Source organism: Acanthochromis polyacanthus, chromosome 8 (assembly GCF_021347895.1).
Source record: "Acanthochromis polyacanthus isolate Apoly-LR-REF ecotype Palm Island chromosome 8, KAUST_Apoly_ChrSc, whole genome shotgun sequence".
NCBI classification, from domain to species: Eukaryota; Metazoa; Chordata; class Actinopteri; family Pomacentridae; genus Acanthochromis; species Acanthochromis polyacanthus.
In genome coordinates, this window is record NC_067120.1 from 22110939 (window position 1) to 22134756 (window position 23818).

The following is a 23818-nucleotide window of genomic DNA, read 5'->3' on the forward strand; positions in this document are numbered from 1 at the left end:
CCGCAACTTCCTACGTCAAGATGCACATAATCGCTGCAAATCCAGGCTCTTCTGAGGACTAGAGACTTAGCTGTCCACCTATGGTTGTTGTGACTGGTGAGTAAGAAAACACACAGCGCAACTGGTCACTACGGACAAGTCTTTCGCCATTTTTTTTGTTTTTTTTTTCTTTTATTGTTATATATTTTATACATTTTCTTAAAATTATAATGCAAGTTATTGGTTTTGTTTTTGCACCCTTTGGAGTTGGGATGATTAGGCAATTATTAGAAAGCAGCACTTTTCTGTAATTGAATTTTCAGCAGAGCATTAGGTTGAAGTTCCCCTGTCTGAAACAAGCACGTATGTGTGGATTTATACATGTGGGGTTAGGATGTCACCATGTTGTTCCTTCTGGTGATGTAGGGAGGGTTATAGCTGCACCAGTATTCTGTGATATTATGTCCATATATTTGTTGGAAGGCCTTTTTTGTTTTGCTTATGTAAGCACTTACATTTTACAATTTTTTACTTATTTACTTATTTTTAAATAGAGAACATGGCTAAGGTAACTCAAGTACTGAAGGGAGCACCAGGTTGTCAAGTAAATCTTGTAAGCTGGAATGTTAAATCTTTAAATGATCTTGTGAAGCGTAAAAAGGTGCTCGCACATCTTAATAAACTTAATGCAAATATTGCTTTTCTTCAAGAAACGCATTTGCGTACAATTCACCATTTTAGACTAAATGGAGGTTGGATAGGCCAAACATTTCATTCAAATTTTAACAGTAAGTCCAGAGGAACAGCTATCTTAATTCGTAAGAACACTCCGTTCATTTTGTCTAAAATGGTTGCAGATTCCTTAGGTAGATTCATTATTGTAACAGGTAAACTATATGAAACCTCAGTTATTCTGGCAAATGTGTACGCACCAAACTGGGACGATCACACCTTTTTTTCTAATTTCTTCTCTCTGTTACCTGATATGGATTCACACCATCTTATATTGGCAGGAGACTTCAACTGTTGTTTTACCACTTTGGACCGTAGTTCAACCAGTACTCTATCTTCATCTAAAGCTGTTCAGACAATAAAACTATTTCTCCGTACCTTTGGTGTATGTGATATCTGGAGATTCCTTAACCCCAGTTCTAGGTCATACTCCTTTTTTTCCCCTGTTCACAAAAGCTATTCACGAATAGACTATTTTTTAATAGACAAGAGTCTTATTCCTCTAGTTAGCCAGTGTGATTATAATTCAATAGTAATCTCGGACCATGCCCCATTGTCTCTGACGTTGCGCGTACCAGTCTCCCAAGCCTCATATCACCCTTGGCGCTTTAATAGTCAATTGCTTGCTGATGATAAATTTGTAGAATTTATTTCCTCTGAAATAACATCATTTCTTGAACGTAATAGGACACCAGGTATGTCAACTTCAACAATTTGGGAGGCCCTGAAAGCATATATTCGGGGACAAACTATATCATTCTGTGCCCAAAAAAATAAAATGCAATATGAAAAACTCAAGAAATTATCAGAGGACATTTTAAAAGTGGATACAAGAATCGCTAGCACCCCCTCACAAGATTTGTTAAAGCAAAGAATGTTGCTCCAAACAGAATTCAATCTTTTATCAACCAAGCATACAGTCAATTTGATAACTAGAAGCCGTCATAAGACGTATGAATATGGAGAGAAGACTGGTCGGATTCTTGCACAACAACTACGCCAAAAGACTGCGTCGCAGTGTATTCCTGAAATAAATGATGAGTTAAAAACAAAGCACACTAATCATTCCCAAATTAATGAGGTTTTCTACAAGTTTTACTCTTCACTTTATAAATCGGAGTCTTTAAAAGATGTTAATCTATTCAAATCTTTTTTTGATAAAATAAATGTTCCAACTGTTGATGTACAAATAGCTTCTAATCTTGATAGGCCATTTACAGAGTCAGAGCTCTTGTCAGCTGTGAAATCTATGCAAAATGGGAAAAGTCCAGGCCCTGATGGGTTCCCAAGCGAATTTTTCAAAAAGTTTAGTAAGGAACTAACACCGATTCTCTTATCTGTTTACCAGGAATCCTTTGAGCAAGGCATGCTTCCTCAAACCATGCGACAGGCGACCATTTCTCTCATACTTAAAAAAGATGAACCCCCCTTGGAATGTGGTTCCTATCGTCCCATCTCGTTATTAAATGTGGATAACAAAATACTTGCAAAAATGCTCAGTAAACGTCTAGAGACCATCATGCCTATGCTGATTTCAGACGATCAGACAGGTTTCATTAAAAATAGACAGTTATCTTCAAATATACGAAGACTTCTAAATATTCTTTATTATCCCACTCCACCCAAGGCATCAGAGGTAATAATAGCATTTGATGCTGAAAAGGCCTTTGACCGGGTGGAGTGGGATTACCTTTTCTACACGTTAAGCCGTTTTGGGTTTGGACAAAAGTTTATTCACTGGATTGAAATTCTCTATTCACTACCTTCTGCAGCCGTGCGCACAAATAATAATATTTCAAACTTTTTTCATCTCCAACGAGGCACCCGACAAGGCTGCCCTCTATCCCCGCTTCTTTTTGCACTGACAATAGAACCATTGGCCATTGCTCTTCGTGAAGATGTTAATATTAAAGGTATGGTTCGAGGTGGTATTGAAAATAAAGTGTCATTGTATGCCGACGACATGCTTTTATATCTGACCGATCCAAATATAAATTTACCATTAGCTCTGGATTTACTTAAAATCTTCGGACAGATATCTGGACATAAAATTAATATTCAGAAAAGTGAACTGATGCCAGTCAATCCCACATCGCAGCTGGCTTCACTTCACACTCTATCTTTCCCTATCAAAATAAATTTACATAAGATAAAGTACTTAGGTATTTGGGTGACTCAGAAGTTTAAAGATCTATATGACGCAAACTTTCCCCCTCTATTGAATAGCTTAAAAAAAGACTTGGAACGCTGGAATTTGCTTTCTCTGTCTTTAGGAGGTAGAATAAACATTGTTAAAATGAACATTATGCCCCGTTTTTTGTTTCTTTTTCAGTGTATCCCACTTTTCTTGTCAAAATCTTTCTTCTCCTCTGTAGATAAGCTCATTACCAGTTTTATTTGGAATAAAAAATTTCCAGAATAAAGAAAGAAACACTGCAAAGGCACCGTCTACATGGTGGCTTATCCCTACCTAATTTTCAGTTTTATTATTGGTCGGCTAATATCAAAAATGTGTTATTATTGACTTCATGTACCTCAGGGTGATCGTGGTCCAAAGTGGTTACAACTTGAACATGCATCTTGTTCTCCTGTCTCTCTGCACGCTTTGGCTTGCTCGAAGCTATCCTTGTTGGAGCCGTTATCTTCATACTGCAATAACCCAGTGGTTAAACACTCCTTTAAAATATGGTTCCAGTTTCGACGTGCATTTTCTTTGACTGATATGTTTAAAGATGCTCCTTTAGTTAGGAATAATATGTTCAAACCCTCTGTAAAGGATAATGCTTTTGAAATCTGGGCCAACTGCGGTGTGAGGACGGCTAAAGACTTATACTCCAATGGTACCTTTGTGACATTTGAATATTTGGTAAACCAGTTTGGTATTCCTAGATCGCACTTCTTTAGGTATCTCCAACTCCGTAGCTTCGTATCATCTCAATTTAAAGGCTTTCCATTATTGTCAGCGGATTCCCTCTCAGACAAGATTTTTAAAACACTGCCCTGGTCTAAAGAAACTATTGGTAAAATCTATTTGTTACTCAGTCTAGACAACCTTAGACCTCTTAATATGTTAAAATCTAAATGGGAAGAGGAACTCAATGTTGAAATATCTGATGAGATATGGCAGAAAGCTATAGATGGTATTCACACATCCTCAATATGTCAGCGACATAGGGTTATACAGTTTAAAGTAGTTCACCGCTTACATTGGTCTAAGGTAAAACTTTCTCAGATACATCTAAATACTGATGATGTGTGTGACCGCTGTCGTATAGAATCTGGAACACTGTCGCATATGTTTTGGAAATGCTCGAAGCTGAGTGAATTTTGGAAATCAATATTTACCTTTTTCTCAAAAGTATTAAAAACTCCCATTGAACCATCATCGATATCTACAATCTTTGGGATTGTACCAAACAGACTAAGTTTAAATGCTGCAAGTAAAACAGTAATAGCTTTCGGTACTCTGTTGGCAAGAAGACTTATCCTTAGAAAATGGAAGGACAAATCTCCACCCACTTTCAAGCATTGGATAAACGACTTGATGCAACATTTGACACTGGAACAAATTCGTTACTCTATACATGGCAACACTCTGAAATTTGTTGACACTTGGCAACCAGTTCTCATGACTATTGAAGAGATGGACTCTAATGTTTTAATACCATGATTACATATATGTATGTTTTTTTTTTTTTTTTAATGCTTCTCCATCATAACTATTGCTGAAATGGACAAAAAATGGCACTTCTCTCTCTAATTTACAATGTTACTGGTCATTTATTAGGGCTGGGACGATACACTTTAGTCACGATCCGACCCATATTGCAATTCTATAGGTAGCTATAATAAGTAACGCATTTACCTTAAAATGTGTAAACATGAAACAGTAATGTCTTAAAAGTTCACAAAACTAGTGTTTGAAATCCATCATTTTTTTAAGATTGATAAATGCACTAACAGAACAGACTGTAACAAAGTGCTGAAAGTGTTCCTTAAAAATAAAGGAACGCAAAAGTATTGAAAGTATTGCAATACTTGATAAACGATCCGATACTGGTACTGTAACAACAAGGATCGCGATATATTGCCAAACGATACTTTGTCCCAGCCTTATCATTTATGATATACTGGTGTGGCTGGGTGGGGGGAGGGCAAGGGGGATGTTGTTGTTGTTGTTTTTGTTCTGTTCTAAAAATCGAAAATTAATAAAAAGAATATTCAAAAAAAAAAAAGAAAACCAGCCCAAGTGCACATATGAACATTGTCAGGTTTCACTGGCTGTCGTCATTCTTCCTGTTCATACAGGGCATTCAAAATGTATTCAGTAGTTTATTTAATGTAAATATAACACTTCAGCAGTCAATATTGTTGAAAGGAAGTGCATAGTGAGGTCTCTGTAGGATCATTTTCATTAGACAATGTTTCCCTTTTAAGCTGCAGTGGAGAAATAGCAAGAAAAATAAAACCTTTTCTGCTAAACACTATTAGCTACACCAGATTAAACTAATTTACATTAGCTTCAGATTAGCTGAAGATAAGTAAGTTCCCCAACATTCTCAATTTCATTCCAATTATAGCAAGGAAAAAAATGTCTTCCAATGACTGTACTCACATTAGGAGTGACTCAGTATGTGCAGGCAATTCATTACGGTGATAGTTACGTATTATTGACACTGATACAAAGTCTAAAAGTAGGGAGGAGCTTGTGGTGGTGGATGGGCCAGCAAAACACTCAACATTAAAACAGGACAGCGCTGTATGTTCACCATTTCAACCCAGCAGCAATAACCTTACCATGATGACAAATGTCCTCTGTTTTAAGCTACATCTTTCACAACACTTAACCTGTTTGCTTTTGTGCCTAAACCTAATCAAACTTAGCTGAAGAATATGTTATCGGTTGTATTGAGAGAGATTAAAAGACACTAAAAATAATAATTCAGGTTGAACAATTTATTGTTTAGGGTTCACTGGCAGTTATACGAAGTACCAAATCAGTAGCTACATTGAGAAAACAATATTTTCCATTATGTTTTCTCTGTATGGGCTATAGAAGTTTCCAGTCTAACTAATGTGATGTGAACTAATGTCTTTCATGAAGCTGCATTTAGCCTTATATGAAAAAAGGCAGACGACGTAGGGTTATGTGGTAGAAAGAAGTGAGTTTCTTCTGAAACACAAAATCTGGGTACATAGACAGATACAGACAAATTCATTTTGGGGAAGTACTGACATAAATAACACAAACATATGTTTTTTTTTGGGATACTCATCATCATGAATTATTGATTGCTAATTGCTAGAAGCAGCAATCTTTGTCACCCAGACTGGTCCAGACAGAACATTTGTTTTTTGCATATAGCTGTACCGATTAATTGCCACTATACTGATTATTAAAAAATCATTTTTTGTCACATTTTCCATACAATCACAGTTATTTCAGCACATTCCAAAGACACTTTATCAGACTTACATCTGGAGAATTTGGGGGCCAAGTCAACACCATGAACTCTTTGTCATGTTTCTCAAACTGTTCCTGAACAACACGGTGGGGCGCTGAAAGAGGCCAGAGAACACCACAGCCACAAAGTGATCCACATGGTCTGTACTCTGTAATAATGCTGAGGTCATCGGTGCAAGTCAAAGCAGCATCCACATGCATGCTAGGGACTGAGGTTTCTCAGCAGAACACTGGCCAAAGCATCCACTGGTGTGCCTTGTTTGAACCTCTTCCAGGAACAGTCACAGAACCTGCTGTTCTGGAGATGCTCTGATCCAATTGTCAAGACATCACAATTTAACCCTTGGAAAAGTTGCTAATTTCTTGATTTTTGCTCATTTTTTCTAGCCTAGCCGCGCTAGACAACCCATGGCAACGAATTTAATTCTCTGCCAGGGTGGGTCTAGTTACCCTCCATAAGGCTCAAGGTTGGATGCTCCTAAAACTGGCCGGACGAATCACCATGAAGTGTAGATTCAGAAGGCGGGCGTAACGAAGTGACGACAGAGGCACGACGATTCTGACAGAAACAACCGGCGCACAATAAACAGTTATCTTTCGACTCGGCTTTGGCCACAGCCCTTAAAGATTTGAAGCTAAAATTCAACTTGAAAGATAAACAAAGGACGGCACTGAAGTGTTTTATTGAGAAGAAAGACGTATTTGGACTTATGCCTACGGGATATGGCAAATCCTTAATATACCAGTTGGCTCCGCTGGTTGGGAAGCTAATGGGACTTAGCCACAATCCGGCGCTCTAGGAACTACGTCAGCCTATTCGTTGCGCTGATTGGTCGTATACCTACCCAACTGCTGCAGAGTGATTTGAAAGACAACCTTTTAGCCCGTCTCCCTCCCTGGCGAGCGTTCCTAGACCCTTGTGTCTTAAGAGCTGGGTCTAGCGCGGCTAGGCTACATTTTTTCTGCTTGCAACACTTCAACTTCAATATATGCACTGCCAGTCAAAAGTTTGGACACACCTTCTCTTTCAGTGGCCTTTACTTAATTATTTTGTACATTGTTGATTAATACTGAACACATCAAAACTATAAAATAATACAGATGGAATTCTGTTGTAAATAATATATATACCATAATGTATTTACTCTTCTTATAGTATAAATTCAGTGCCTTTTACCTGGAAATTCTGCGTAAATTTCCATAATACTACTACACTGTGCTCAGTAGAAAGCCATAAAAGCATCAAACAGTGGACACTAATCAACCTGATGTCTTCAAATCTGTCCACAGCAATCACAGAAATGCAGGGAAGTGGCTATGCAAAAGATGAAAGCACATGAACAGAGGGGGGCAGGAAGTGAGAGGGTTAGTAATGTGATGGAGGCATGTCAGCACTCTGAGGTAACCAGGCGAAGCTACAATGGTTGGCTGGTGTCTTAGACCAAATGACTGCTTCAAAAAACTCATTATTGCAGCCACTCAGCATGACCCCGACTGGGCCTCCTGTGGTTTGGTCCCACCACCTGAGGCTGACTTGATCTGTTGGTTTTATACTCTTTGCTCTGTTCCACCTGCTTTGTGAAGGGTTTAGGGAACAATGAAGCAAGATGAAGCAGGATGAAGTAGAGGAGAAACTTGAAATTTGTTAAGCATGATTTGATTTCCAAAAATGTATATTTAAACTTCTAGTTCAAACGGTGGTAATTCTTTGATTTCCGGTAGTAGTCAATGGATCTAACTGGTAATTAAGAAAAAACAAAAACAAAGAGGTATGAAGGAGAAAGAAAACAATAAAGTGCAAAAAAAGTGATATTAACATTAACAAAATGTACAAGAAAGAATTTTTACACCTCATTATTACACCGTGCAAAGTAACTGAGAGCCATGCTGCTCTGAAAACACTCCCCCTCATGACAACATAGATAGATACATAGATAGATAGATAGATAGATAGATAGATATTAAAAAATGAGTAGTTTTATCTTATATTATTGAATATTTTGTTTCATTTCTTTTTTGCACATTTCACCTGTAATTGACACAAAAGTATATCACAATGAAACAGCACTTCCACCATACAACATGATATCAGTGCAATATTGTCTCATGCATCTGAGCTACACAGAGATAAAGCTCTTCTGTTCACCCAGACAAACAAACATGCTCTGTCTTGCTTAAACACCTGGACAGCTCTGCAGAATCCAACCACACTTTATGTTCAGCAACTGTGCTGTTCAGAGTCTCTCAGTGAAAGGTTCATTGTCTAGCTTTAAACCCCACATGTAACATGTAGAAGGTTGGGGTTATCACGTGTCTACATGTTTGAAGGAAAATGAGTCTGGAGGAAAATGGTGTCGTGTATCTGTTGTTTGCAGATCATTCTGATCAGTGGTAAAAGGTTGCTGCTGTTGTTTTCAGTTCTCCAACCACCAAATTGTTGCCAGTGTTGTCAAAGTCAGAAATTGTTAAAACCCTACAAATCAGGACTTCAAGCCAACTTAGGAATTTTCCTAGAAGATGAACTGCGGCCAAAAGGAGGCAAAGCTTTAAAATTGAGAGCAAAAAATTCAATTAAAATCAATAAAAACATACTAGTTAATGAATGCTACACAGATGTGTAGAAAGAAATAAAATACCTCGTTAAGATAGGTTTGTGTTTTCTTTACTCTTTTGTATTACAATTTGTCTGAATGGAAACTGCAACAACTGAAGCTTTTTTCTGACACTGGAAGAGCTCGTCTACTCAGTGTTGAGCTGAGGCGATCAGTTTAGTCATCCATCCATCCATCCATTATTTATGCACCACTTAATCCTCTGTAGGGTCGCAGGGGGCTGGTCCCCATTCTATCACACATAGAGACAGACAAGCACACTCATTCACACCTACGGACAATTTAGAATCACCAATTAACCTCAGCATGTTTTTGGACTGTGGGAGGAAGTCGAAGTACTTGGAGAAAACCCATGCATGCACAGGAAGAACATACAAACTCCACACAGAAAGAACCCAAGTCTAGCGAACAGAGGATCTATGAGCTGTGAGGCGACAGTGCTAACCATGGAGTCACCCTACAGCACCAGTTCACTTATATTTCCAGAAAATAGATAAAGTCCAGATACATGATTCACTCTTTCCAATCATTTTCTCAGCTTATTGTGACTAAAATAATTCTCCATTTTGGGCTGTTGGTGAGAGAAGAGAAAATGTCTCCCATGTTCAGTAACCCATGAGGTGTGATTGGCATCACAAGGGACAATGAAATTAAACAATGAATGTTTTTTGTACCCACAATAAAAATCAACCATAGCTGCAGCCTAATAATTATCCTTATTGCCATTATGTTTGCTGTTTGTAGGCAGAACTGAAACATAAGAAACGTGCATGCTCTTGATTCTTTCTCTGCTCCAATAAGTCTTTCTGTCTCTTTCTTCACCTTCTTCGTGGAAAGTGCAACATCGGCTGTGACACATCGACCGGCCTCTCAGCAGGTCAGCATCCAGCTTCAATACAGCCACATCAGAACACGTCAATTGTTCAACGGGATACACTTCCTACCTTTTGTGCCCAAAGGTCACGACTATCTCTCCGCTGTGGACCACTCACATCAGAAGACAGCCAACGTGAGCACTGACATCTTTCTGCTCGAACATTCCTCCAAAAACCAAATGTCTGCAAGGTCCTTCCGATTGTGCAGGTCTGAGGTCAGGCCACACTGTTTACTATCTGCGCAAAAGTCGGTCAAACTGGGTGTGTGTACGTCGCCGAGGCCTTGTGATTGTAGGTGACGGGCACTCATCAAACACCTGTGTGTGTTTTTTCTTCTCACCAACGCACCATATTGGACATGAGTTAATCAATCTGTCAGTTCTGCTGCTTGACTACACACGTGATGAGTCCAGAGATGGTCTGGATTTATTGAGTGAAGGAGGGCTTTCACTCAAGGATGGGATCTATCTAGCCTGAATGCTTCAGTAGCTTTTCGTCAGGGTGGGAATATCACACCACCCACAAACTGAGGGCTGGTAAAAAAAAATTTTGGTGTGGTTGTGGAGGATGTGAAGTCAGGCAGCTAAAAATGTCTGCACATGGTTGTTTTCTGTTTAAAAAATAATTAAACTTATGTAGTGAATGTGCCGGTGTAGTACACCAGTCTTAATTTTATGGGTGAAAATATGATTGCATGGGAAATCTAATTAGTGAACTTTTACATTTACAAGAGAAGCAGTCAGAGAGCGCAGTACTCTGCCAAGGCTGCTCAGTGGTATTATTTCTGATGGCTGAAATCTTGAAATTATTTGTGGCAGAAATCACGGCAACATAGAATGTGGCCATTTAATGTAGATGTATCCACAAACAGAATGGCCTTGCACTGAGCACAGGCATGTGTTACGCACATTATGTACGGACACCTGAATCGTGTGACCTAAATATGCAGGAATGATGAGACTCGGAAACACTTCCAAAATTTTATCAGTTGTTCCTTGTATCATTTCAGACGGATAATTCGGTTGATTTGTAGTAGGATCACAATCATATGATCGTCAGCAGGCAGCTGATGTAGTGTTCACTTGTACTCTTAGTTACAGTACCAATATCTCGCAGTGATACAGATATCTTTAACAAATCTGTGGATTCAGACTTCAAGCCGAATCACTGCCGAAATCTAATCAATTGGTTCTTGTGTCATTTCTGACCTTCCTTTAAAATTTCATCCAAATCCATTAGTCCATTTTTGAGTAATGTTGATAACAGACAAGGACCAAGTGATTAGATTTTGGCAGCTATCCGACTTATAGTCGGGATCCATGGATTTGTTAAAAAATTTCTGTATCATTGCGAGAGAGCGGCACGGCATCACTCTAAGACTACAACTGAACACTACGTCAGCTGCCTGCTGACGATCACATGATTGTGATCCTACTACAAATCGATCACTGTGGACTTGGAATGATACAAGGAACAATTGATTAAATTGTGGGAGTGCTTCCAAGTCTCATCAATTCCTGCCACCTGCTACATATTTAGGTTAAGCGATTCGGTATCCGTACATAACGTACACACGCATAACACACACCTGTGGTCAGCTCAAGGTCATTTTGTTTGTCAGTACATCTATATTAAATGGCCACATTCTAGGTTGCCCTGATTTCTGCCACAATTGCTTTCGAGATTTCATCCATCGCATATGGTACAACGAATAAGTAGCCATGCCGGACTACTCTGAGTGCTCTCTGACTGCTTTTCTTGCTTTATATACAGCCTGTGTTTCACATCTGATGTGCCTGTAACCACACTCAAAATGTCCCATAATTCAAATCCATTCTAACATTAGGTCTTCACTAACAATCGTCAGTGATTTTCAGATTGTTAACCACTTGCGCTTCAGTGTTCCGCCCGCGGAACACTTTGAGATCTGCATAAGCATTTCCTTAAATGTCTGAAGCTGCAAACGCGATTATACAAACACCATACACCGATGGAAAGCTTAGATTCTCATGAATCCGCCGGTATAAACCACTTTCAGATGCGATTACTACAGCGGGTGAGAAAAACACATTTGTCCGACAAACAACGAATATCCATCCATCCGTTCTCTATACACGGCTTTAACGTACACAGCGCGACTCACATTTTCGGGTTCATTATTACACACAGATGAAAATATTCCACAAAAAACGACCATAATCCAACCTTGGACATCCAGACGAAACAAGCCAGTAAACTATTTTGTCCAAAACATGTCTTGAAGTCGGTATATAATCCACGAATAGGTCGTTTTCAAGGAAATGCACCTCGCGATGCGCGTCCAATATTCCCTGTATTTCTCGTCATATTTTTATTTACAAATAAAATATTAGCAATTTTTTGTACTGAAAATGGCTGGAATTGACTGCACCTTATAGGGCTATAGACTTTCATTTATAAATTCTGCCTGTAAACCAAGAAACCAATATTTTTTTTATACATTTACAAAGCTCCCCCTGAGTAAGTAAAGAGTTGTTTCCCTGACTAAATGATACTGTTGCACTCCCGTAAAATGATTTTGAGGTGTAAAATCTACCAAGCTTCCCTTTAAGATCCTCCTCACTGACAGACTGTGCAAGATTCATGTTTTCAAAAGCTGACTTTACTACTTTCTGCCTCCTCCACATTGCAATCTCTCATTTCTCAAGTGTTAGTTCAGACTAAAACAAACAATAAAGCAACAGCAGTGTGTAGTCTGGCTCCCTGAGACTTCGGCCACCAATCCAATATAAAGGAAGGTAATGGTATTCTACTTCTGCTGCTCACAGCAATGAAAATGGACTCAGCTTGCTGTACTAGGAGCAATGTCCCGGTTACTCTGGTAATGTCCCCATGAACACTTGGAGCCACTTTCTCCCAAAGAAACAGCACCTATGACAATTGCTCTGTGGCTATCCTGAGTAATAGGGACATTGTTCTGAAGAGACCTATTGCTCTTGAGTTTTCAGATGTCAGTCTGTGATGCCTGGATTCATGGCAAGTACATCGACATTCATCTCTGCTACGAGATGGAAGTGAAATTCTTCCAAAGATACAGATACTTGAAAGCTTTTAAAAAACATTAAACCAAAATTACCTGCGAGGGATAAAAGCACCAGGTTGCCCAGCTTTACTGAACCTGGACAAAGCCAGCAAGCTACCAGCAGGGCTGTGCATTAAAATAATTGTGCTTTTAGGTTGTGAACTACAAAGCATAATATCTAATTACACACTGTGGATTGCCATTATATGCTCCTGTTAAAGCTCATTTTATCATTTGCTCCTAATCAGCATGACGAACATATGCAAGTCAAAGCTTATACATCATGTTTCCATAAAAAGAGCAGCATTTTGTACGAATATTAAGGTGAGTCATAACTGAGAAGAGCTTTTCTTTAATGATTCCATCATTTCAAAAAAACTATTTTTCCTTATTTTGGAACAAATGTCTTCACAGGCTCTGATCTCCACATCATTAAGGTCATTACCAGGCTGACTTCTTCTGTCCAGCCATTATCAGGCTTTTATCTTGGACAGACACAAAACAGCAACAGCAGCTCGGTCTACGGCAACAGCTGGCTGATTTTCGGTCAGTGGAAATTAAATTCAGTCCAAAGTCTTTGTTCCTCTCTTCATTAATGTCTCTAGCCAGGTCCAAAACTCGATTTTTCTGTAGAAGAATATTGAACTCTTTAGCATTCAAGATTTGAAAGCAGCCATTCAACAACTATGAATGACTAAAAGGTTAGAAGCTGTATATCTGCTGTGTGCACACTATTATCACCAGATAAGGAACGGCTGCTGCTGCTCTTGTAGCTGTGGTAATAGTTTACACTGTTTGAATCATAAGACTTTTCACTTTCCAAAAATACATAATTGGGGCCAGTGGCATTAAAATCACTAATACTTCATATACACTGCCGTTCAAAAGTTTGAGGTCACTTAGAAATGTCCTTATTTTTAAAAGAAGAACACTTTTTTCAATGAAGATAACATCAAATTAATCAGAAATACAGTCTAAACATCGCTGATGTTCTAAATGACTATTCTAGCTGTAAACGGCTGATTTTTAATAGAGTATCTCCATCGGGGTACAGAGGAACATTTCCAGCAACCATCACTCCTGTGTTCTAATGCTACATTGTGTTAGCTAATGGTGCTGAAAGGCTCATTGATAATTAGAAAATCCTTGTAATTGCTTATGTTAGAACATGGACAAAAGTGTGAGTTTTCATGGAAAACATGAAACTGTCTGGGTGACCCCAAACTTTTGAACAGCAGTGTGATCCAAAATCAGCTCCTAATCCTATACCTGAATGACTGTGACTACATTAAATACAATATTTTGACTTAAATAGATGGACATTTATCACAAAATATATTACACTGTAGTCTGATATTATTGCAGATGTTTGGGGACTGATGGCTGCTTTCAAAATCATTTTGCTAATTGACTGATATTCTCTCATTCCAGCCTCTCAAATGAACTTAAAGACAAACTCTCAGCAACTCTGGGCTCCAAAAATATTCACATAACCAAAATCCTACACATTTTGGTGTAATAACGCACAGACTTTACACAGGTGGGAACCAAATTTAGGGGGAAAAAAAACTTAACAACTGCAGAGAAACAGAACGGATGCAGAAGATTCAACAGAGGTAAAGCTTCAAGTACACTGTAAAAAAATAAATCAATTTAACATATATTTTTTAATCTCAATTATAATAATTCTTCAGTCTTCAAAATGGTAAACAAATAGCCATCATAGTTGCACAAATGTAATCAATTCAACTCAGTGTTATTTCACTGAACAACGGCAAAAATGAGAAACTTTAAGTCTCAGTTTTTAAGCCAACATTGCGGAGAAGTTTTTAAATGTGCTCAGGAAGAAATGAAAATCTAAACAGTTAAAATGGAAAATGATCACAAGCTACTAAACACACCTTCCATCCTGACAAATGTTTTCTGTAATAAAAATGAAGCAAATCCTCACACAGTGCTTGGCTTTTGTTCTGCAAAGATGGTTTTAACAATTTATGGATTACGTAAATTTTCTGCCGCTAATTGAATTCTATTGTATTTTTAGGATTATGTAATGTAAATCATATGCTTTTTGGGAGATTTTTTGGACATGTTGGTCTCTACCAACATTATCACAACAGCCAAAGAGTAAAAATCTTTAGAAAGAATAAAAAGCATCACTGGAGCAGAGAATTTTGAGACTTCTATTACACAGAACATTGATCTATTGATCAGGTCAATCAACTGAAAATTAATTAGCAGCAATTTTGCTAATTGAATAATTGTTTTTTTTTTTCAAGAAAAAATTGCCAAACTCTCCTTTGCTCCAGATTGTAAGTAATAAGGGTTTGATGTGATTGAAAATGTAGGATCTTGACTTGCTTTCAAAGGGTCCAAAATTCAATTTAAAGATGTCACCTTGTGCACTAGAAAATTGGGATGCATGTTCCCAAATTTCTGGCCTTTTATTGACCAAACAATTGAGCTCAATTGAGAAATTAATTCGCAATCCAAACCTTGGCAGGCGCCCTGCTCTTCTGGCAGCTTGTTGTGGATCAACAGCTCACACAGAGGAGATCCAAGGAGAGAAGGCTGTTTTCTCCACTGAGCACATTTGGGTAGAAAATGAGCACATCATCAGTCATATAAACACATTTAAGAAGCGTGAGACCCGAGAAAACTGAGTGGATGTAGTGAAACTGTGCCCTGAGCAGCCTGTGCATCCTTCATCCATGCCTCCTGCAGGAAATCCTCAGACACAGTCATAACTAAGGGGAATTAACACTGTGATCAGTGGCCATTTACTGTGCTGTAAACACACATTCCCACAGTCCTGCATGTGGCAGCTGTATCAAAGAGACTGACAGCAGAGTAAATACATGTCAGCTCAGACCTCCATCTGGCGCTCATCCAAAGGCGAAGTGCGACCAACAGAATACAGCTGGATTTCCCTTTCCTTCCTCGGGGAAAGCTGCTGTATAACCATTTAACTTCCACTACTGTGATGCAAAAACAAAACTGCTTTTTAAAAAGACGCATTATAAAGTTGAAACCCATCATGGGAAACTGTACTTTGCAATAAAAAAATACGAGCGCAAAGACTTTCTGGTGCGTTTTCTCTCCACTATCCAGCCTGCACACAGTGACCCTCAGTTAGCCACTGTCAGCTTTCAAATACTACAGGTCTTTACACATATAGAACACATCTCCTGCATGTCGGTGTGCTGAAACAGCAGTAGTTTGCACTCACCTGCAAGAAACCGTGAGTTCAACTTTGGTGGCAGGTATCGCAGCGGTGAAGGGGTCCGCGTCCCCGATAAACGCCATATTCATCGAGCTACTGCTTGGTCGATCACAAACCGCCCCCTATCCAGCGCCTTAGCGGCGGCATGAGAGGAACCGAGACAAGAGGGAAAAGGAGGGATAAACGGAAAGCCTTGCAACGAAGCGTCAACGAGCCGTTTGTTTCCGTGAAGCACCGGAGAGGCGAAGAAGGACGCGGAGCTGCAGCGCGCAGGAGTCGCGTCTCTGTGCGCCTCCGTGCTCCGGAGGAGAGAGGACGGCGTGGAGGGGCGGGAACACACACACACACACACACACACACACACACACACACACACACACACACACACACACACACACACACACACACACACACACACAGGCTTTCTCTTAGGATTGACATTAGGGCCAGGTTTAGTTCAGGTTCAGGTTTGAAAATTAGGGTCGACATGGGAAAAAATGATGTGTTATACCGTTAAATACTGTGAAGGACTGGTGCCTGAAATTACGAGTTATTAGCAGCTGGAAAAATACAATTGATTCAGACGATTAATTGTGAAGGAAAAAATACTCTCTTTCCTTCTACTAAAGAAATTTCTTGCAGCTGTTAGCTGAAGACATCATGCAGGTCGCAACTGTCAGCTGCAGCCACCTTAGAACCTGTAGGTCCCATAGGTCACCTCAAATGATCCTACCGGTTATTATTACCTTTGAAACCTCCTCCTGTTTTTTTTGTTTTGTTTTGTTTTGTTCTTTAATGTTACTTAGCTTTTATTTAACCAGGTTAGTCCCGCTGAGATCAAACATCCCCTTTACATCAGAGACCTGGCCAAGAGTGCAGCAGCATAGTCACATTAAAAACAAGTAACAACCGATAAAATTAACAACATTAAAACTTGCTCACATAGAACACTTGCACACAGACAAAGCAGACTGTAATGATTTCACCACAACTTTAAACTCACTCAGTGTAACGAGGGCTTGAAGTTGAAGTTGAGATTGGTGCAGCATTAGGTCCAGAAAACCAAAACGCCTTCATGCCCAGTTCAGATTGTACTTTGTGGATGACAAATTGCAGGGTATCCATAAATATTTACTTCTCCTGAGCAAAGGCTGTGAGCACATTCAGGCCTTCTCTCTGCTAATATGTACATGAGAGAGATGACTGCTGGAGGACTCCCTGACCTGGTCAAGATTAGATATTGTTTAGTCTCGTGTGCCCGACCAGAGAAGTTGTCCCCATAAGTTGTAGTCTACATCTGGAATTCCTCCACAGCCCAATATGTACCCAGAGATCGAAGAGAATCCTCAGAACTGATGCTGGCAATGCTCATGTGAATGTACTGCTTTGCTGTATCACCTCTCCTGAATTCAGTAAAACGTTATTGTCGACCATCTGAGTCTCCAGAGTGTGTCTGTGTCTGAATCCTCATCCTCTCTCGACATCGCTGAAATTCCACGACATTAAAGATGTCCAGGCCTCATCACAACACAAACTCACAGGTTTCACACAGGAAGCCATCAGTTTCTCTTTGGGAATAGTTATAATATTTAAAGAAAGGGACACATCCCCGATATTCAAATATGTTCAAAATGCCCCGGTTTCCAATAAACTGACATAAAAATATACATAACAGACATGTAGCTCAGCTATGACATGGAACCATACATCTCCATCTGACTAGATCAGGAGTAAATGTAATTATTATAACGAATAAACTAATCAAAGTGCAATTATTATTGCTATTACATTCTAATAGTACAATGGTTATAGAGAGATACTTAAAAAATCTGGAATATATGGGGCAATTCAGAAACACTAAAATGGCAGTTTTGTGAAACCTCCAAACCGCCAATCATGTGCTCTGTAACTGGGAAACATCCAGCCAATCAGGGCTGACTTGAAAGCCGTGGGGTAAACACCTTTCAAACCTTATTTTAAAGCAAAGTCAGCAACCGTTTCTTTTTGTCACTTTGTTACTCTGCCAAGGAAAGCAGCAGAGTTATGTGACGATCAGCGTACGTTTGTCCGTCTGTTTGTCTGTCTGTCTGTTCCCAACATTACTCAAAAATGGACCGATTTGGATGAAAATTTCGGGAACAATACAAGGACCAATCGATTAGATTTTGGCAGTGATGTGGTTTATTGTCTGAATCCACAGATGTGTTAAAGATTTCTGTATCACTGCAAGATAGCGGCACGGCGTCACTGTAACTATGACAACAAGTGAACACTACGTCAGCTGCCTGTTGACGATCACATGATTGCGATCCTACTACAAATCGACCACGGCGGACTTTTCGGGACTTATCTGTTGGAAATCATACAACGACTGAGCAGCCTTGTTGAATACTGCACTGTCTGAGTGCTTTTCTTGTTTATGTTATTTTTCCATAACAAACAAACAAACGTAGTGACATATAGGCAGAATAATAGCCGTCACAATATAATACAATAAAAGCCAAGCCAAGGTTCTAAACATCCAAGATTGTCGGTTTAAAACATTGATTCTTCAGGTCTTTCTTGAGTAAGAGTCTTCCATGGAATACCTTTTACATTTTTGGGTTGCATGTCTCAGTCGTTCCATAATGTATATATTCTGAATTATTTCTATCCATTCTGTTGCGCAGTTAAAGAATAATTGGGTTTGGGTTGAAGAAAATTTCGGAAAATGAACTTTAAAGAGTCCTGTGGAAGAGATAAACCCCCCAAAAGACGCTGAAAAAAGTTCAATAACTTTGATAAAACAACCATTCAATAAAATTTGCTTTGAATGCATTTTAAATCCCATTTAAGACTCCATGGAGCACAGACTTCCCACTTTTTGTTCCGTACAATGGTAATTCAGCAGGATATGAGGGGTGAAGATGCTGTGTTATTTTAATTAAATTATCTTTTGTCCCAGTAGTAGTCTGACAATTGTTAGTTTAAAATGAGCTATGTTGTTATTTAACTGCTGTGTGCGCTAATGTTATGAGCTCTTCTAATCAAGCGAGTAACACTGAATTATCCAAAAACTAATTCTGAAACCATGCTTTTAAAGCCAGAGCTGCAACTGGGATGAAAAATGGCAACGAAAAAAGAGAGTTGGTGGTCTTTCTGTGAAAGCATTAGGGATTGTTCATAAGACAGCTAGCGGAGTTATCACTGCGGGTGGGATAAAATGTAATTAGCAGTGTTTGGAGTTGAAATGAAAGCAATGAAACTAACAGTGTGACTTAAATACTTTAATAAGTTGAGGCACAATTTAAGCTTTGAAATGATTTAAAACGTGCAGTGTCTCCAAATGAGAGTGAAAACACCTACAGCTGACAGGTAATCAGCCAAACACAAAGCAAAAGTAATTATGGACTAATCAGGCCACGCACAGATTAGTATTCTTTGTGCTTTCAAATTGTACAACACATTCTCTTCTCCGCCTACATGGAGCGAGCTGCTTCATTCAGCTACTGTCTAGTTAGAAATGGCTCAGCTGATAACATTGTGATTGGACAGTAGTGATAAGTGTCACACTGAAGCCAAGTGACAAAAACCACCTGAGCAAAACAAACTCAATTAACCAGCCCGGCATGAACCTTGAGAGCTAAAAATGGGAATATGTGTGTCAACTCCACTTAGTCTGAAGGAACAGACAGAAAGCTCATCCAGCAGGTCAAACACCTGCTTGATTTCTCAAATAAAGAGTCCTGTGTTTTGGTGGTATGCATGTTCACTGCAGAAAAATTATCTTAAGATCTTTTTACTTTCTTTTTTTGCAAAAATGCGAATTAGGCTCTTTTCTGTTAAATACTTTGGAGTGAATAAATTCAGCTGTGTAGTGTCATCAGAAGGTGGAGGTATGTGCTACAGTATGCATGCACTGCAAAAACTCAAAATCTTACCAAGTCTGTTTGTCTCATTTTTAGTCAAAATGTCTCATCCTACTTGATTTAAGATACATTCACTTAACAAGTGACATTTCAGCAAGATGGAGGGACTTATTTTAAGACAATGCATCTTAAATATCTTGTTAAGACAAACAATCTTGAAATTATCTTGCTTTGAGTTGAATTGTACAAGAAAACCCAAAATAAGTGTCATCATGTGGGTCAAATTGACCTGTTTTAAAATATGAAAATGTGAGGAAAATAAAAAAATTGACAGTCAAACTTCTGATGTCCACATTTTCAACATATTTGGGAAATCTTTGAACATTTTTTGGTGGTAAAAAAAATGCTAAAAATTATTCTTAAGAACATTAACAAAAAAAAATTCAACCAAAATCCAGTGAATTTCGCTGGATTTTGGTTGATTTTTTTGCAAATGTTCTTAAAGAAAACATTAGAAGTTTTACTGATATATATGTAATCACTGATATTTTTAGGATTTTTTTGGAAGATTTTTACTCATTTTTTGAAAATTTTTACAAGAACTTTCTTGCCAAATTTGGGGAATTTTTTTTAAATGAAATTTTTAAGGAATTTTTGGAATTTTCTTCCTGAAAGTTTTGCAAATTTTCAGAAATTTGGGGAATTTCGTTGCAGATTTTTTGGATTTTTTTTTCACACAAGGAAACAATGTTTTTTGGTGCCTGTAAATGAAGACAACAGTAGGGTTAAGACATTTCACATTAGGAGGTTACATGAAAGCAAAAATCTATTTTTGAGTGAAAAACTGCTTCTTCTTTTTTTCGCATGTCGGATTTATTTTAAGACACCTAAGCTTGACAATCCTAGTAAAATATAGCTTAAAATAAGTTTTCCCAGCTAATTTTAAGATCTCAAGATTCGAAATATCATATCTTATTTCAAGAAATATTACCAAGCCATTTCTTACTTGTTCTATTGGCAGATTTTTTCACTTATTTCAAAGTAAAAGTTCCCTTTTTGTCTTGTTTTGGGAGGGGCATTTTTTCCAGTGTGGCTATAATACACAGAGGAGGCTATAAACAGACCAGTTGCTGTCCAACTGTTAAAATCCTCCACAAAGAAAAAACAAACAAAAATATGTCCATGTACGAGAGAAAAAATGGAAAGAAGTCTTCAGTAAATGCTTTCAATTGGGAACACTGTAACTATTTTTACATGTCATCTGGTGTTGAATATGTTTTTTCACGCTGTCTGAAGATGAAGACAATCAGTCATATGACTTAGAGTGTATCTTACACCTGCATTCTTTCTAATGACCAGCAGGCGGCGACTTCTCTAGGAGCAAAAAGAAGTCAGATTGTATAGACGTCTATGAGAAAATGACCCTACTTCTGTCTTGATGTGTTATCTAAGTGAACATTTTTCTACTGACTTTGTGGCTTCAATCACTAGTTTCAAGTCTCATTCAGTACAGCATGATGCTCATTGTGTAAATGATGGTCCTATTTGGAGAAAAATAGATGCTACAGCAAGATATATCACAATGTGTAGTCGCCTTTAGATGTCAGTCATCCATCTCTCATATGTTTGGTTTAAAAAGAACATGAGGGCGATGGTCAAATGCCAAACTGGAAGCTTCAACACAGCAGTCCACAAGTCAGTGATGCCATAAATCACTGCATCTATCTTTCATTATCTATCTTTTACACTGATTAAATTCCAAATGAACCATTTTCCTTATCAAATATAGGTTGATGCAAATAATCAACAACATTAATAACATTTTATCACAATGGTAGTGTCATCTAAATCGCCCAGTTGTACTACTCCACTACTTTTTTGGGCTGAAATGGACCCACAGACGGACACTTCCTTCCCTAGAGTCACGCTGCTAACATGGCTGAGAAGCAAACAGGGGGAAGTCTGAAAATAACGAATATAAATGTAGTTTTCCCTCCCTTGTTTTTCTAAAGCCCTTAATCATTTCGTGACCCACTTTGTGGCCCTTGGAGGCGTCACAAGTTCCAAGTTAGGAACCACTGCTTTGCTGATGTAGCTGCAGCCGTATACGGTCTGTAGCTGCAGCACAAGGATTCCTCTGTAATGGAACTAAGAGGATTAGTCCCAACCATGAAGATGTTCTGGACATACTGTGTTTGTAACAAAAGAATGCATAATTAGGCAGCTTCTATGGGTAAAACATACCAGTGTAAATATATGATGGAAATCATCCATTCATGAGCTGTGACAGGCCTTTGCATCCTGTCTTTAAGGTTTCCAGTTTTGCCACAGAGCTGAAGCCACAGTGTTTCTGCATGTTAGTACTCAACCTAGTTTTCTCAGTGGCATCCCGGATGAAGAAACTGAATGTGTCTCCCACACTTTCTGGGTAATCTCTGGCTAAAATGATGCCTACTTACACCACAGACCTCTCATCTCCACCTGCATTCATCACCTGGCAATTTGCAAAACATGAAAACAACCTTGAGACGATCTCACTCCCATTTTTCACCGCATTAGGAAAATAATGAATAAAATGAATGACTGATGCCACTTCATTTGATTTCGTCTACAGGAGGGGCTATGGTCCACAGTCTGTCGTGCTGAAGATACAGCACAGACTCTGTTCCCTGTTCAAGTCTCTTATCCAGGTGATACACAGACAGAGTGTTGGAAGCACCTTAAGCCTCCACAAATTAAAACACCTGCTGATTCTGCTTCCAGCCAGGAACAGAGTAGACATTTAAATTCCTAATGAAGTGCGAAAAGTCTCATCTTCACACATTTAATGACTGTTTTTGCAGATTGCAGTTGATGACAAGTACACTGTGTTCTGGATGAGGTCTTGTTGGAAACTAAAGTTAACAATCAACAGTGTATAAACACCTTTTATTTGAGATTCAAAAAGACAACCACAATTGAACTGTCTCTGTACCTAGTCCAGCGAAAAGGGGAGAAAAGGGGCAGCCATGGACTGAATATAAAAGATGGACATGACGCCACCCACTGATTGGTGGACTGCTGTTCTGAGGCCTCAAGTTTAAGATTTAAGGGCTGCACAGTGACTTGGTGGTTAGCACTATTGCCTTGCAGCTAGAAGATCCCCGGTTTGTGTCCTGGCCATCCAGGGATCTTTCTGCATGGAGTTTGCATGTTCTCCCTGTGCATGTGTGGGTTTTCTCCAGGTACTCTGGCTTTATTCCACAGTCCAAAACCATGCTGAGGTTAAATGGTAACTCTAAATTAATGGGAACTTCTGGAACAGAGTTGGAAAGAACTTTCTGAAGAATTTTTGACTTCCATTGTGGGAAAAAATGCCACGAGTGTGTTCATCTGTTACGTATGCCAAAGGTGGCTGCTTTGATGAGTCAAAAGTTAAGAATACATTTTGATTTCCAAATAGATTTTTTAAAAATTTCATTTGTTTAATTGTTTTATGCTTTCATTTCAGAGCACAGTCTACAATATGAGCTGCTGTACTGAAGGAGACTTGAAACTAGCGATTGAGATCATAAAGTCTTTAGAAAAGTGTTTACTGAGGGAACAGACTAAGTGAGAAGTTGGATTATTTTTTTGTTGACTTCTATACAGTCTGACTTATTTTTTATAACCAGAGGAGACGTCCCCTGTTATGAAGAGTGCGAAGTAAAGGCACGTTTTAGATCCGGAGGTTACATCCAAGTGCAGAGCTGCTAGCGTGGCTTGTTTCAGCCTGTTTAGTTCTCTCGGGAGCCATGACATGGGGTTAAGGGATGGGTCTAATTCAGCACGGTGCTTCTTCATTACAAGTGCAATATTAATTTTTCTACAGTCGCTGAGGGAAAGATCAAGATGAAATGGTGAGTTTGATCATTTGCAATAAGAAAGGGGCTTGTGATTTAGAGACTGCTTTGTCAAACTCCTTCATGTAGTTGTCTGACAAATGAGCTTCATCACCGTGAAACTGCTTCATTACCTCTCGTACTTTCTCTGCAGTAAATTCTTA

At 38.8% G+C, this 23818-nt stretch overlaps 1 protein-coding gene across 1 annotated transcript in view; it reads right to left on the minus strand.

The window, feature by feature from the left end:
* LOC110967711 (copine-8-like) overlaps window positions 1–16276 on the minus strand; it is a 115872-nt gene extending 99596 nt beyond the window's left edge. Inside the window, exon 1 of the mRNA XM_051952030.1 lies at window positions 15953–16276. Coding sequence (XP_051807990.1) covers window positions 15953–16035 — 83 coding nt within the window. The 5' untranslated portion in view covers window positions 16036–16276. The remainder of the gene's footprint in view (window positions 1–15952) is intronic.
* Between the last annotated feature and the right edge of the window lie 7542 nt (window positions 16277–23818).